This window comes from Sabethes cyaneus, chromosome 2 (assembly GCF_943734655.1).
Source record: "Sabethes cyaneus chromosome 2, idSabCyanKW18_F2, whole genome shotgun sequence".
In the NCBI taxonomy this organism is placed as follows: Eukaryota; Metazoa; Arthropoda; class Insecta; order Diptera; family Culicidae; genus Sabethes; species Sabethes cyaneus.
Window position 1 is genome coordinate 145624008 of NC_071354.1, and position 17407 is coordinate 145641414.

Genomic DNA, 17407 nt, shown 5'->3' on the forward strand with positions numbered 1-17407 from the left:
CATTATTTTGATTGAATAGGGTAGATGCTCCAGTAATGGAGGGATTATGTCGGGGGATAGTGTGTAAAGACAATTTGAACGCTCAATTTATCAGTTTCCAATTGAACTACCTGATAATATGGTGCACCATAGTGTTGGCTTTAAATACATACCAAAATTATACCATTCTGCTGGTTAATATATCTAAAATATTGCTTTTCCTGACATTAGTATGTGCTCCTAAAGTAGTGGTAATGTTCCTATAATAGTGGAAAATTTGCCTATAATAGTGGAATGTTGTTTACCGCCTTAGCAACGCTTGCAATGAGCATGGCAGCAGGTGGATAACAACGTAGGCATATTAAAATGCTATGGATTGTTATGAATTTCTTAAGCAATTGCACTCTGTTGGACTGCTGAAAAGGAATTTGTAATTTTTGCACCAACATCTTGAATTTTAACTGTGTATCTTAGATAAAACTGTTAACAAATATATATTTAACAATAGAAAACGGAAATTATCTCGAAATCAGCCAAAATTATGATATATTTCGAGTTTCCACCACTACTGGTACTACCACAACTACTGGAGCATCTACCCTAGCAAGTGCAAAAATTTATAAGCTTAGTCGGTGCCGCGCCGGCAGGTTTTTGGAATTTCCGAGCTTGGCAACCATCACCCTGTAATATTCTGTAACGATAAATTACTATTTATTTATTTTAAATTTAAGTTTGTCCTATCAAGTAGGTTTTGGCTGTGTGTTTCATTCATTGTGTGAATTTAATTCCAATTGCAAGGATTGCAAACATAATTCGCAACTATTTGAGGTATTCGTATCATATTGGAAAGATTTAATAAGCATTGGTAGCCGAACAGGGAGTGCAAACTACGAAGGATCAACGCAATATGAATATGTTTAACAAATAAATGAGTTTTTCAATACAAAGAAATATCATAATCATATTTGGTAATATTTCTCCAGATTACTACTTCAGATGCGAATCATTTTGATTTATTTTTGTCTCAGTCATATTATTCTTATCACTTCTTTGGCTACGTGTGTAGTAAAGCAGCTGGTGTAGTGTATTTAGAGCATTTAGGTTTGTGACGTTTGGCAGTAGAGTAAACAAAATTCAGTTGCTATCTTGTGCATACCCAGAGTGATCCCATAATTCTCAACACTACTAGTTCAGTCATCAATAAGTGTAAAAACTCACATTAAAATGAATAAACGTCGAGAAGTGCCAATGCGCCACCTTTTTGACGGCAGCGATCTGAATGTGTACGATCAACAAGTTGCAAATTTGTCAGCTGGTGCCCCAGGACCGGATTTATTGAACGAATGTTGTGAGATATTTCGCCTGGCTACTGAGCACAGAATGGTGAGTAGATGTGCTTTTACTTACTCAAAGTTGTAATACTTCTGTAGTTCTGCTGCAACAGAGCGACTTTTGTAACAGTGTCTCAAAAGCCAGTTCCCCGGTCGTACAGGCATGAGAAATTATTTCTATTTATTTAACGAAATTGGAAAAATTCGTAAAATTATGTTAAAAGTAGGTACCTATTTCAATAAGAAATTGATCTAGCAAACTTACAGCTGTAACAAAAAGTTACATATTTTATAAGAGCTCATATTTTATTGCCCAAATAATAATCCAGGTCAATTAATTAAAGTACTTACCTACAAACATTTAGTTTTTAGTTACATGTAAACAAATTTAGATCATTTCCTGCAGCAGGCAATACTGCAAACTTGTAATACAACATTACTGCTATAAAAAAATTATCGTAATATGTCGTAATAATTCAAGATTTAACGACTGGCGAAATTGCATTGATTTATTTATAACAGTCAAACATTTGGATAGTACTCCGCATAAACAATTAATAAAGATTTACATATTTACATGAATTTTCTTCACAAATAAAATAATTTATTTCGAAACAATTTATTCGCATACAATTGTTTTACGTTTGCCCTTATAAATAATACAAATAAATGCAAACTTCATCGCCTGTATCGGTAACGTTTAAAGTGGAACCAAAGCTGGAAAATGTTGTTGTGGAACTGACAGCGGAAGCCTCGCTTATAGCTGAACTCCCACTCACGATTGACAATCTTGAAGGCAATGTCCTCGTACGGGGGACCAGCGTGAAAACGTAGGGTCGCAAAATCCGCATTGTCCGCGCAGGGCGTCAGGAAATACTGCGGTGTGGTGTTTTTGTTAATCAAATCCGGATAGAATATGTTGAATTTGTAGCCTTGAACAATTTTAGGGGGTGGATTGTCCATATCGTAATGAGTTTGGTTGTACTTGTTCCATTCGAAACCAGTATGAACCCGGTTGAAGTAACGAGGTTTACGGGGACGGTACTTGTCGGACCAGAGGTAGATTTGAGAGTCAACGCGCGATTCTACCGAAAACTCGGCTTCATCTTCATTCATGCCACGTTTTGCTTCTTTACGGAGAATTAATTCGTCTTTCGAGAATGTTTCGTCGTCTTGATTTATTCCCAGCACCTTTTGCCGCAACTGATCTAAATCATCTTCATCTTTAGTTTCGGAAATTATCACAATTCCTGGCTCCAGATCTTTCTCCGAAATGTATTTAGGCTCATAACCACCCTTTTTGTATATCTCGAAGCACTCGCTAAGAAGATCATTTTCAAAGTTATCTTCACTTTTCATTTGATCTGAATCTGATTGACTACTGCTTTCTCTCGATGCTTCCTCAGCTGGGTCGACGCATGAGGCCCCCGATTCTGTGATTCCGCTCGGTCCCGCTTCCGAATCGTCATCACATTCCTTTTTAACGGCCATCTCCTGCTCCTTCTTGAGCAATTCTAATTTGTGTTTGAGATTATCTTGGTGCCTATCTCTTAGTCTCGCCCGGGCCATATGCGCCTTCAGTTGTGACAACAAACTTTCCCAGTACCCGATATCAAGACCATCTTGTTGGCTGTTTATTTTATCCTCTATTTTCTGCTTCAGTTCCTCCAACTGTGAAGAACTCTTTCCTTTGAATATTTGAGTCACATCTTTAGCTACACTTTGGTGTATACCTTCTCTTCTACCGGTAGCCATCCGTTGCTTTTCAGCTTCCACCTTACGTAGCTTTTGTAGCTCGTCCTCAACGATAATCGTCAAATCATTCCAATAGTCCGCATTTTGATTTTTCTCTAAATCATTATACACTTTGATATCCGCTAGCAAATCTTCTAAATCATCCAGTCCTAATCCATTCAAATACGTGTACGGTTCATGCATTTGCATCTCTATCGATTCCTCTAAATTTTGCTCGGAAATGTACTGGGCCAACAAGTCGATCGGTTTAGCCCTGCCATCTTGAATACGAATTTTACTTCGCAATTTCGCTTGTTCGAGGTGAAAATTTTCCTCCTGCCGTTGCCATTCATCAAATTGGGCTGCTTCTTTTGATCGTTGCATCAAATACATATCATCCTCTCGTTGTTGCTGCTGATGCTCTCGTTCTAGACGTCGCTTTTTCAGCTTTTCCAGTTCAATCAAATTTTCTTGTTGCTTTTTTCGCTGCAAAACCTCGAGCTCCTTTCGGGAAAGGTTTTTAAGCCCTTGCTTTTCTAACTTCTTTTGCCACACGAATGTGGCCGACGGCGGCTCTTGCTCATCCCACATTGCTGCAAATAAGAGATTCGAAAAACTAATTCATCATGGCCAATTCTTTACAACTGATAAAAACAAATTTTATTTATCAAAAATAAAGATAAAACAAACCTGTCGTTTGGAGAACGATTTCTAGTTGGTTGAATCGAATCGTGCAATTTTCGCTTTTGACAGATGCGCTACAAAATATCAACAATGCTGTCAGTTTTTTGATTGGTACACTGCTAATAAAAATTACGTAAAACTGCATGCTATAGAAGTGCCCTCTGTATTTGATACTTGTCTGACGTGAATTTTTTTAAAGTACCATGAAGCCCCGCTAGTATGACTTTTAATGTGACCGTATTTAATGTAAACCACAGAGAACAGACTACCAGGTAATTGCCAAAAAGTGTGTAAAAGGTTTTTATGTAATCTACGAGTAATCCTTCAATAGAGCACCCCTGGACAGTAAGAGGCAAACTAAATCTCGATGTCGCTGCTATCGCTGCTATGTAACTCCAGCACAAAGAAATATTGATAAAGGTACATGGATATTTTTGATGCGTTTGGCAAACTATTTCTGGAGGGCGCCACCGACAGATTTTACACACAAAAAATCGATTACTTCCTTCGAGCCTGTTAATTTGTTCTCTGTGATACAATCTTTCAAACATTATGAAAATAAATACGCCATTTTTAAAAATGAGTCTTGAATCGAAATGGTGCCAAAACCAGTGTAAGGTGCCTATCTCTAGTAACATTTTTGTTGTATAATAGCTTATCAAGCACTTGTTCCACGGGAATTAGCTGTATAATAGTTTAATAAGCTATTATACAGCAAAAATATTACTTGGGATTTCCTCCTATCAAACACGTTTGTAAAGTTTCATCGAAATCGAGGAGGTTCATTTCAGATTTCAGCTTTTTTGGACGATTTGTCGACCAACATTTAAAAAGGGCGGATAAGCCAACTGTCAAACAGACCGAGCGAGAGTTATTTTTGGCTGGAGCAGCATAGGAAAATGAACTCTCGTTCTGTTTTACAGTTGGCTTATCCGCCCTTTTCAAATGTTGGTCGACATTTGGCGTGGAACTGCATATCTGTACCTATAAAAATGGATTTCTGTCTGTCTGTCCGTATGTTCCTTATAGAATCGAAAACTACTGAACTGATCGGCGTGAAAATTTGCATGTAGGGGTTTTTGGGGCCAGGAAAGGTTCTAATGATAGTTAGAGACCCCTACCCCTCCAAGAGGGGGGCTCGCATACAAATGAAACTCAAATTTCTGCATAACCAGCGAACTAATCAACCAAATGGTACTTCCATACAAATGAAATACATATTTCCTCTTATCTCGAGAACTAATCAAGCAAATGAAACCAAATTTGGCATCTGGGAGTTTTAGAAGGCAGAAATTTTGTCCATGGTGAATTAGGACACCTCCCCCTTTCAGGAGGGGGGCTTCCATACAAATGAAATATAAATTTCCTCATAACTTGAAAACTAATCAAGCAAATGGAACGAAATATGGCATGTGGGCATTGATGCCAGGTTTTGTTGAAGAAAAGTCCGTAGTTTTACCATCTATGCCCAGGTAACCAATAAGCATTAAAATAAGCAGTAAATCAGTCGTTTATTAGCATCCCTGGCGTTTTATACTGCAGGTTGTTGTTTATCAGCTTTTTGACTGCATAACTGTTCTAAATTGGCATCCACAATTCTATTTAAATTCTTCTTGTTGGTAACTAGCTGCAAATAAGCATTGTCAGCACTATAAGACGGCTAGCAGTAAAGTAGCCGCATATTTTGCCAAAATAGCATTTAAGTAGCATTTAAGGCAGCTTAAATGCTTATTGGCTTGCTTCTAAATTGCATTGGAAATGCTTATTGGTTACCTGGGTGTTTTAATCACAGAAGAAAGGGTTATACATTATAAAACTAAACCAAATTTTAAACCAAATTTTGATTTAAATGGAAGTTTGATCGACATTTGTTCTTCATGTAAAGTGTTTCTCAGTTTTGTGATTATAGTCACTTTAACAGCTTGGGTCATCCGTGGTTTCTGTAGGACTGGAATTTGAGCCCGAGTCCTCGACGTGAGAGACCGCGTTGACCTCTCGTTTTTTTGGTGTCTTTTAGCGATTGTTGCTCGTTTTTCGTAATTTTCAACATCTGGTATTCTATTATCGCCTTTTTGTCTCTTTTCAGTGATTCGTTTGTCACTTTTTATTGCTTTTTGTGGCGTTTTTGGTTTGATGGCATCGTCATTAGTGACTTTTTTGGCATAGCCTGTCCTGTTTTGCTGACTCTTAATTGTTTCTCTAATACCTTTAGCCAAAGGCTACATCTGTTTACAGTCTTTCCGTCGTTTTGTATAGCTTTTTTGGCAATTTTGTCGCTGTTTGTAACGTTTTTGGCGTCTTTGAACCGTATTTTTGTCTTCTTTCAACTTTTCGCCTACTTGTCTTCACTTCTTCGTCATATCTTTTCGCAGGCATTTCACTGCCTGTTGGTCGATTATTTGCTGTTGTTTCATCGTTCTTTCATCGTCTTTTCGCTACCTTGCATCATATTGTGAGTTTCATTGAAAATTATCCACCGCGCAACTCATAAATGAAATGCTCTTTCATAGTTGCCGGGTCGATTTTGATATTATTGGAAGAAATTACACAGAAATCATAAAGTTTTAGTTACATTTGACGACCCAGTTAGGTGAACAACATGCCTGTTTACAGCATTCTGGCAACAGTTCTAGCGCGGTGTTTGCTTCAGGCGCGGTGTTTCCTTTAGACCGCGTTTAACTTTGGGTAAAGCACCCAATATTATCGTTGCTTATTCGGAACCATTTATCCGTCTTTTTGTAATCTCCTTATTGCCTTTTCTTCATATTCGTCATCTCATTGTCATTTCTCTGGTATATTTCTATCGTCTTTTCAACTTTTTTTACCATCTTTCCATCGTATTTTCCTTTTGACATTTTGCCGCCTTTTCTTCGTTTTCATTGTCATCTTCTTTTTATCATCTCTCGTCCTGTTTGTTGCCAAGACAATAGTTGGAGTTTTCTTGTCTTTTCATTGTTCTTTCGGCGTCTTTTTGATGACGTATATTCGCCATCTTTTTGTAGTGTTTTTTGTATGTTTATCGACTGTTTGCCAATTTTTAAATATCCCTTTCCCAATTTTTGTCGTGTTTTTGTTGCAGATTTTTTGTCGTCTTCTTATCCTATTTTTGCCATTTTCTCATCACAGTTCCATTGACTTCTATTCATACTTTCGTCAACATTCTGTTGTCTTTTGCCGGCTCTTCGTTGTCTTTTCTATTCATTTTGGTCATCTTTTCATCGCTTTCTGAAGGTCCAAGAGTTTTTATTTGTCACGTAAAAAGAGCATATTGAACATTAATGCATATTGAACAAGGATTCCATCTACTTGATTAAAAAGAACAACCTTATTCGCTTGATTTTAAAGTTCTATCGCACTACAGAAATCAAATTACGGAGCTTCCAAAATGTGGGAAAAAGTAAAAATGAAAATATTTAGCCATTTTGCCACACTTCAACTAGGAAAATATCAGTATTACTATAAATATCTGCCGTCAAAGCGAAAAATGCTACGTGGTCTGAAATATTTAACAGGAGCGTATATCGGGTAGAGGATCCATATTTCGCCAGGAGCCATATTTTGCCAGTTTCATGAATCCAAAGCCTTTTTGCATATTTTTGGTCGACTTAAAAGAAATTATTTTACGAATTGGTAACATTGCTGCTGATTTGACTCAAACACACTTACCTTCCGATCCGTGCCCTTTGAATTCACTGAAAAGCGATTAATAAAGCATTTGATTGAAATTACGCAACTGACTTTATATCTTAAATTCGTCGTACCGTTTTAAAATACGTCTGTTGCAACACCGCAGTAGCATATCTGGTAACACTGCGCTGCGGTACGTCAAATGAGTGCCGCCGTTAAGATAGAGATAGAAAAAAGATGTAAATAAACAAGAAGATGGAGTATGTGTAGATGTAGTAGTAGTAGTAATACAATACGGTCCAGAAGATGAGCATAAAATCGCCATCGTAAATGCTACTAGAAGTAAACAAACTGTAGTTTGCTAAAAGTGAAATTTAAAAAGCCTTTTTTTCGATTAAATAGTATTGAGCTTGGTTGTAGGAGGGACAAAATCGTTCCGTAATCCTGTGTCGAGACCTGAACGGTGAATCACGGTGCAAACCTGTAAAGGAAAATTATCGCCAAAAAGTTCCAAAGCTATAGGAATTTAGATTCGACAGCAAGATACCAAACGAAGGAGAAATACATAGAGATCCAAAGTTAGGGTAGCTGAGCCGAAGTTGGGCAACCAAGCAATTTCAAACAAATCGTAAGTTAGAAAAGTATATTTAGAATGGACTGAAAGGTGAACAAAATGAAATTTATTTAATAGGATTAAGAGCAAATAAAAGTTGAAAAGTTAAAGGAAGTTCAAAGTGGGAGAAGAAACCACTTTATTGTAAGTAGTAAGTAAAACTAAAGAAAATGTATACTAACGAAAATAAATTACAGTTTGAGCGTCGTTAACAAAAATAGTTGACTGCTTCAGAAAGTTTGGTTCCGTCCCGGAACATTCTCAAAAATAAAGTGACACGTGAGGTGTACAGTGAGAAGTTCGGACCTTCCCCACGAAATGCCTTCCGACATCGAAAGTGAAACGGAGAAGAGCGTCGACTTGACGCAAACTCCCTGTGAAATATGCGGTCCATCGACATGCGACGAGCCGATGATCGGATGCGATGGATGCTTCCTCTGGTTCCATTGCCGTTGTGTGGAAATCCAGGTAGAGCATGCCCCGAAAAAGTGGTACTGTCAAAACAAGGATTGTCAGGAGAAATCCCAGCAGATGAAGGATGCCAAGAAGTCGTCTCGAAGTCGGAAAACAACCGAAGAGTCGGACAAATCGAAGAAGGGATCCTCTCTCGTAGATGCGAGGGTGAAAGCACTGGAAGAAAAGCAGAAGAAACAGCTTCAGGAGCTAGAGGCGGAAATAACGCTAAAGAGGAAGGAGAAACAGTTGCAGCGCGCGTTTGAACAGAAGAAGATGGAGATGGAGTTGAAAATGCGCGCCGAAGAAGAAGAACAGCAGATGGTGTTCCAGGAGGAAATGCTTCGGAAAAAGCAAGAGCAGATCGATCGAATGAAGGCGAACCAAAGGGCGTTCGAAAAGAAGATGGCGGATCTGGATAAAGAGTTGGCGAAGTTGTCGACAAGCAAGGTGCCGAAATCCACGCCGAAGAAGGCCGATGAAGGTAAAGCACGATCGTCCGGTGCAGGAAACAAGTCGTTGAAGCTGACCAAAGCAAACGTAAAGAAGCTTGCCGAAGAATTCGAGAACGGTGGTGCAGGCGGTGCGGACAGTGAAGAGGACGGGGAGCAGAGTGAAACCGAGGACGAGGAAGATGCTGATAGCGAAGAAGACGATGAAGAGGAGGACGAAGAGTCTGAAGTGTCCAGTCCGTCGGTGAAGAGCAAACCGACAAAGAAGAAAAGTGGGAAAGAAGTGAGTCAACAGCGGGTAGGACCGACAAAGGCTCAGCTAGCTGCGAGAAAGGGGTTGACCTTTAAACTTCCGAAGTTCTCGGGCAAATCTTCGCAATGGCCTCTTTTCTATGCGGCCTACAAAACGTCAAACGAGACCTGTGGCTATATGAACCACGAGAACCTAATGAGATTGCAGTAATCCCTCGAAGGCGAAGCTCTCGAATTGGTATCCGGTCAACTACTCCTCCCTGAGTCGATTCCGCGAGTTATCGAGAAGCTGCGTCGCCATTACGGTCGTCCGGAACAACTACTGCAGAATCTTCTGGACAAAGTTAACCAACTGGAGCCACCTAAGCCAGATAATCTGCGTAGTTTCGTTCCTTTCGGGAATGCCGTGGAACAACTTTGCGGACACTTAGAAGCCGCGGATCTTCGGCAACATCTCATCAACCCGTTGCTCATCAAGTCTTTGGTCGCCAAGCTTCCTGATCGGGAAAAACGAGAGTGGGTGCGTTACCGGAAGACCAAAAGAGAGCCGACGCTTCGCACTCTGACGGATTTCCTTATGGAGATTGTCGAAGATGCCTGTGAGGCAGATGTCGACGTAAATCTCATGCCAGCGTGCCAGTCCAAAACCGGGTCGTCGTCATTCGCAAAGAAAAAACCGAAGGAAAAGGGTGCGCTGTACTGCCATGCAGAGGAGAATCCAGCGCCCAGTCCCAGCGATCAAAAGAGGTTGAAGCCATGCAAAATGTGCCAAAACACAGAACACCGGCTTCGTCATTGTGCCGATTTCAAGAAGCTGTCGTACGCGGATCGGTTGAAGATAGTGACCCGTGATAAACTGTGCCACGTCTGCCTCAACGAGCACAGCGGTACCTGTAGGTTCAAAATTCGCTGTAGTGTCGGAGATTGTAGGGAGCACCACAACTCTCTAATGCATCCCGTCGGAAACACAGTCGGCTTGAGTGCACACATCCGATCTAATTGTACTGCTATGTTTCGGATGGTACCGGTACAGCTTCACTGCGGTGGAACCTCGATCACAGTACTGGCATTCCTTGACGAGGGTGCCTCTGTAACGCTGTTGGAGCGGAAGCTAGCCGACCGACTAGGTGTCGTTGGCGTACAAGAGCGACTGACGATTAGGTGGACGGCCGATGTCACACGCGAGGAACGGGAATCTCGGCGAATGAATGTTTGGGCGTCGGGAGTCAGTGGCGGTACCAACGGTAAGCTGTTACTGCACAGTGTCCGGACGGTTAGAAAGTTGATGCTTCCCCATCAAAGACTGGATGTCCAGGACCTTGCCGCCCAATATCCTCATATGCGGGACCTGCCAATCGAGTCATACGACGGTCAGCCGGAATTGTTAATCGGATTGAACAATATCCACTCGTTTGCTCCGATAGAAGCCAAGGTAGGGGCACCAGTTGAACCTATTGCGGTTCGCTGCAAACTTGGGTGGACCGTATACGGCCCACGGCACTCTACTACGGTTGGAACTGGCAATTTCATCGGCCATCACCAAGCCATAACGAACGAAGACCTACATGAGCTCCTCAAAAGCCACTACGCTCTGGAACAGTCGGTGGTAGAGATACCACAGGAATCATCGGAGGACAGACGAGCCCGGGAGATCCTCGAGCGGACAACCAAACGAATAGGTGACCGTTTCGAAACCGGCCTACTGTTCAAATCAGATGAACCCCGATTCCCGGACAGTTATCCCATGGCGGTCAAGAGAATGAAGCAACTGGAAAAGCGACTACAGAAGAACCCGGAGCTGCAGAATAACGTGAATAAGCAGATCGACGAGTATCAGGAGAAGGGGTACGCTCATTTGGCTACAGTGGAAGAGCTGTCCGGATTTGCACCCGACGAGGTCTGGTATCTGCCACTCAATGTGGTACAAAACCCGAAAAAACCTGATAAGGTACGCTTGGTGTGGGATGCCGCAGCCACTGTGTTAGGAGTATCGCTGAACTCGCTGCTGCTGAAAGGGCCAGACATGCTTGTACCGTTGGTAAAGGTTCTCTGTGGTTTCCGAGAATGGCGACTCGCTTTCGGCGGAGATGTGAAGGAAATGTTCCACCAGATGAAGATTCGCGTCGAGGACAGGCAAAAGCAGCGGTTTCTCTATAGGAAGGATCCAAACGATCCACCGAGTATCTACGTCATGGACGTAGCAACCTTTGGGTCGACATGTTCCCCATGTTCGGCCCAATTCGTAAAAAACAAAAACGCAGACGAGTTCGCTGGTCGATACCCGGAAGCAGCCGCGGCCATCATTAAACGGCACTACGTAGACGACTATTTCGACAGCGTTGAATCCGTCGAAGAAGCAGTAAAGCTGGCGCGAGAGGTGCGTCTGGTACACCGAAAGGGAGGCTTCGAAATCCGGAACTGGGTGTCTAACTCGCCAGAAGTGCTCCAGAGTCTGGGAGAGACGAAACCAGTCGCACCAGTACACTTTAACCAGGACAAACAAACGTCGAAGGAGCGAGTTCTAGGAGTGATCTGGGATCCGAACACAGATGAATTCGCATTCTCCACGACGCACCGCGAAGGGTTACTTCCGTACCTGTTCGAAGAAAAGAGGCCAACAAAACGGATTGTAGCAAGCTGCGTGATGGGGTTCTTCGATCCGCTCGGTTTGTTGTCACCATTCACCATCCACGGCAAAATCATCATCCAACACCTGTGGCGTTCCAGCTGCGATTGGGATCAGGAGATCGATACCAAGTGCTGGGAGTTGTGGAAGCAGTGGACCGAGCTGTTGCCAGAAGTGGAAGCCATACGAATTCCACGTTGCTACATCGGCGATGCGAAGCACGCTGAAGTCGAGTCATTGGAAGTGCACATCTTTACTGATGCCAGCGAACATGCGTACGGATGCGTGGCGTACCTGCGAGCGGTGGTGAGAGGCATGGTACATTGCAATCTGATGATGTCGCGAGCGAAGGTTGCACCGATAAAGCGGCAATCAATCCCTCGTCTAGAGTTAATGGGCGCGGTTCTCGGGGCCCGCTTGAGTCAGTCGGTTTTGGAAAACCATGCGTACGACATCTCTCGCACCGTCTTCTGGACAGATTCTCGTACAGTTTGTAGCTGGATCAATTCCGATCAACATCGCTACAAGCAATTCGTAGCATTCCGCGTTGGAGAAATCCTAGAGCTCACTAAGGTGTCAGATTGGCGATGGATACCGACGAAACTCAACATAGCGGACGTACTGACGAAGTGGGGACAAGGCCCGCCGCTTCAAAGCGATGGCGTATGGTTCAAAGGACCGGAATTCCTGTACCGGCCAGAAGATACGTGGCCATCGAAAGAGTCGATTGTTGAAGGAACGGAGGAAGAAGTACGAGGGGCAGTACTGTTCCACGAAGTGGTGAATGTAGAAGCAATTTCTTCGTGGACAAGACTTCTACGAGTGACGGCTACGGTGGTGCGCTTCATCGACAATTGCCGTCGTAAACGGCGTGGCGAGTCGACTTTAACGACACGAGCTACGACGAAACAGTATCGAATACTCGTGAAAGCGGCGGCGAAAGATACGGCAGGTTCATCAACTGGAACTTTGCAAACTCCCCTCAAGCAAGATGAACTCAAGCGAGCAGAAAAAATCCTGTGGCGTCATGTGCAGTGGGACAGTTTTCCGGATGAGATGAGCATTCTCACGAACAATCTGCAACGCCAACCTGGGCAGTCGTTAGAGAAGGTCAAGAAGAATAGCCGCATCTACAAATGTTCACCAGTGATAGACGACGAAGGCGTGTTGCGTATGGACGGGAGGCTAGCGAATTCCGAGGAACTCCCATTCGACAAAAAGTACCCGGTCATCCTATCGCGATCGCACGAGATCACACAGCGGTTGATTCAACACTACCATGAGGAGTTCGGGCACGCAAACTCCGAGACGGTTTTCAACGAAATGAGACAGCGGTGTCAAATTTCAAATCTGCGTGTGGAGATTCAGAAGGTAGCTGACCAGTGCATATGGTGCAAAGTGCATAAATGCCTTCCAAGATCGCCGAGGATGTCTCCATTGCCAGTTGATCGGGTTACGCCGAATCGACGGCCTTTCAACTCCGTAGGCATCGATTATCTGGGCCCGGTGGAAGTAGTAGTCGGACGGCGAAAGGAGAAGCGTTGGGTGGCCGTATTCACTTGTTTAGCCGTAAGAGCAGTGCACCTGGAAGTTGTGCATAGTTTGACGACGGAGTCTTGTCGGATGGCCATCACTCGTTTCCGTAACAAGTTCGGGGCGCCAAGTCATATATATTCCGACAATGCTACGTGTTTCCAGGGTGCAAACAACGAAATGATTCGGATGGCGAGCATCAATCAACAATGTGCTGAAAGTATGGCCAGTCCCTCTACCGCCTGGCACTTCAATCCTCCTGGAACGCCGCATATGGGCGGCATCTGGGAACGCATGGTGCGATCGGTGAAGACAGCAATGCGAGCACTGGATGATGGAAGGAAGCTTACGGACGAGATTCTGGCGACAATCCTTGCGGAAGCGGCCGAAATGATAAATATGCGTCCGTTGACCTACTTGCCGCAAGATTCGGCAGAAACGGAGGCGCTGACCCCAAATCACTTTCTCAGGGGAACAGTGACCTGTGCCGATACAAACACGGAAGGTGGGCCAACGGAACTTGCGGAGGTACTGCGAAATGACTACCAGCGATCGCAGTATCTCGCTGACAAAATGTGGGCTAGATGGATCAAGGAGTACCTGCCGACCATCAACAGCCGATCAAAGTGGTTCGACGACCAGAAGCCGCTAAAAGAGGGCGACCTAGTGTTCGTGGTCGACGGTAAAAACCGGAAGAGTTGGAAGCGTGGCATCGTGGAGGCAGTGATCAAGGGATCAGATGGAAGAGTACGACAGGTGGACGTAAGAACTGCAGACCGTAAGATTCAAAGACGTGGTGTGGTGAACTTGGCGGTGTTAGAGGTTCAGTAAATCCGGATTTCCGGAAGTACCGGATGTTACGGGCGGGGGTGTTGCAACACCGCAGTAGCATATCTGGTAACACTGCGCTGCGGTACGTCAAATGAGTGCCGCCGTTAAGATAGAGATAGAAAAAAGATGTAAATAAACAAGAAGATGGAGTATGTGTAGATGTACACGGAGCGAAAAAGCTCCGGTTTGTTTCAAACAAAATGATTGTTGTTTTAAGCCTCAATAAAATATTTTTATAACAACCTGAAAATATTGTTGTTTCCAAACGAGATTCTGTTTGAATCAAGTAAATAACAGTTTTGAATTAAAAGTAAAGTATTTTCAAATTTGAAGTTGACATTGATGTAACAATAAATATTTTCATTTCAATCATACATTTCAGTTTGAAACAAAACGAAATTTTTGTTTGTGCGTAAAACAACCATAAATATGGTTGAAACTACATTTTTATTCTCCGTGTAGTAGTAGTAGTAATACAATACGGTCCAGAAGATGAGCATAAAATCGCCATCGTAAATGCTACTAGAAGTAAACAAACTGTAGTTTGCTAAAAGTGAAATTTAAAAAGCCTTTTTTTCGATTAAATAGTATTGAGCTTGGTTGTAGGAGGGACAAAATCGTTCCGTAATCCTGTGTCGAGACCTGAACGGTGAATCACGGTGCAAACCTGTAAAGGAAAATTATCGCCAAAAAGTTCCAAAGCTATAGGAATTTAGATTCGACAGCAAGATACCAAACGAAGGAGAAATACATAGAGATCCAAAGTTAGGGTAGCTGAGCCGAAGTTGGGCAACCAAGCAATTTCAAACAAATCGTAAGTTAGAAAAGTATATTTAGAATGGACTGAAAGGTGAACAAAATGAAATTTATTTAATAGGATTAAGAGCAAATAAAAGTTGAAAAGTTAAAGGAAGTTCAAAGTGGGAGAAGAAACCACTTTATTGTAAGTAGTAAGTAAAACTAAAGAAAATGTATACTAACGAAAATAAATTACAGTTTGAGCGTCATTAACAAAAATAGTTGACTGCTTCAGAAAGTTTGGTTCCGTCCCGGAACAACGTCCATCAAAATTTTTCATCGTCCGAACTAATAATCACAATAATGTTTATGCGCTATGCGCTAGCGCTCATGCATTTGTATAGGACAGCATGACAAATGTTATTTTGCAAAATTTCTGTAGGTTATGCAAGTTTTCCCGGCTGCAGAATAACAACAATGCGTTGCGTGAGTTATTTTCAGTTTATGAATGGATTGGAAATCCATTGTATGGAAATTGGAACGACATTTTCTTCTTCGTCGCACAAAAAAACATTGGAAATTCGGTTGCTAGGAATTATTTAATGAAAAAAAAAGCATTTAAATAGATCTTAGCATTTAATTAGATCTTAAATAGATCTTCAACCCATATCTTGACGCTTAAAACATCAAAATAATTCTTTGCAGAAATACGAGCTCGTTAATAATTCGTATCTATTTCAATACGGACCAACCATCGGAACCACTGAGTTTCGCGATACACTAGCAAAATTTCTTTCAAAAGGTTATGAATCAGAAGTGAACAGGTAAATTGTGCACAGCTCAGTTTGTGCTTCAAAAGTATTTTTAATTTATCTTGGCATTCTGCAGATCGGATTTAGTGCTAACGTCGGGTGCGACGCATGGCTTGCATCTAGTGCTTTCGACGTTGATAGACTTATCGGGTGTTATCTTCGTTGACGAAGTCACGTATATGATTGCACTGGAGGCATTTCGTCAGTTCAATTCAATGAAAATAGTTTCAGGTTATTGGAAGAGTTTTATTTTTTCTGTTAATTTTGTTACAATATTCGGTTTTCGTATTTCAGTTCCGTTGAATTCCGAAGGTCCAAATCTAGAGATTTTAGCTAAGCTGATAGGCCAATACAAGTTCAAACCAAATAATGGAAAACTATTCTGGGGTGTTTACTACACAATGCCGACATTCCATAATCCTACAGGGATTCTGTTCACAGAAGGTTCGATACAAAATTAGTCAATACACGTCGTTATATTTTTATTTGTTTTGATTACAGACACCAATAAAAAGTTGATAAGATTAGCTAGGTCGGCCGATATGCTGATAACATGTGACGATGTGTACAATCTACTACATTACAAAGTAAACGAAGCCGGCGATGATGTTATGTCCACACGGCAGCCTCCTAAGCGGTTATTTGCATACGATATCGAAGACATCGAAGACAATAACTGGAAGGGTAATGTAATTTCCAATGGATCGTTTTCAAAAATTCTTTCCCCTGGTGTTCGCCTTGGTTGGATGGAATGTCCACCTCGATGTATCGAAATATTTCGCGATAGGTAAGACTACATTTCGTTTGTACGTTATCTCTCGCGTTATTATTTAAAAGTTTACATATCATCTGTCTGTGTTGTTCATCAAATAAGCATCATTTGAATGATAAGATTCGAATCTAGAGTAAATCGAGTTTATTTCTTCTAAAAAGCGGTGTACTAAAGAGTGGAGGAGCTGCAAACAATTATACCGGAGGAATTGTGACTAGTTTGATTCAGCTAGGTTTGGCCGAGAAACAACTTTCTATGTACGCAGAAAAATACAGTGAACGGCTAAGAGCGGCTATTCAAGTACTTCGAGCGAAACTTCCTGCGGTATGCTCGTTCCAGGCACCCACTGGCGGATACTTCATTTGGATACGCTTTCCGGAAAACGTCGACTGCAACGATTTCAATCAGTACTGCAAGAAAAATTTCGGTGTGGTAGCCATTGCGGGAAGTAGATTTTCGATCAATGATTCGCACAAGAATTTCATACGCCTAACATTTGCCTTCCATCAAGCTGAATATCTGAGAAGCAGTGTTGAGAAATTATGTACCGCAATTGAAAGTTACCTTCTTCAACTGTAGATGCTTTGATGGGAAGCTATTCATTTATATTACAGTTGTCAATTGAATAGTATAAGAAAATAAAAACTTACTGTAGTCAGCTGTAAGTTGTAATTACTCGGATTATTTTTTGACGGTGATTCAGAACAGATGGATTTAATATATAGGTATATGTTTTAAAGTAAATCGAATTTTTGAAGATGTCCGAAATAGAAGTGCAAAGCTTTTTAACATATCCGTATGCCTGTAATTTGGCATTGATCCCACCCATAAGGTTTTGCACGATCTTGGAGTCGACGTGTTTTTGCACATTTACCCATGCCTTCTTAAACTGTTTTGACTACTTTAGGACGTTTTAGAAGATTCTGCTTCGTAATAGCCCAGTATTTCTCGATTAGCCGCAGCTCTACAG

The 17407-nt window shown here is 41.9% G+C and overlaps 2 protein-coding genes across 2 annotated transcripts; one reads left to right on the forward strand and one right to left on the reverse strand.

The window, feature by feature from the left end:
• The first annotated feature begins 1141 nt into the window (after positions 1-1141).
• Positions 1142-17058, forward strand: LOC128734221 (uncharacterized). The gene is made up of 6 exons (XM_053828286.1): positions 1142-1362; positions 15559-15677; positions 15742-15896; positions 15960-16109; positions 16167-16452; positions 16599-17058. Exons 1-6 carry the CDS (start codon positions 1204-1206, stop codon positions 17014-17016), a joined length of 1287 nt encoding a protein of 428 aa, XP_053684261.1. The 5' UTR covers positions 1142-1203; the 3' UTR covers positions 17017-17058.
• Positions 1940-3748, reverse strand: LOC128734220 (splicing factor Cactin). The gene is made up of 2 exons (XM_053828284.1): positions 3735-3748; positions 1940-3637 (listed from the first exon to the last, which is right to left on the reverse strand). Exon 2 carries the CDS (start codon positions 3633-3635, stop codon positions 1989-1991), a length of 1647 nt encoding a protein of 548 aa, XP_053684259.1. The 5' UTR covers positions 3636-3637; positions 3735-3748; the 3' UTR covers positions 1940-1988.
• Positions 17059-17407: the final 349 nt, after the last annotated feature.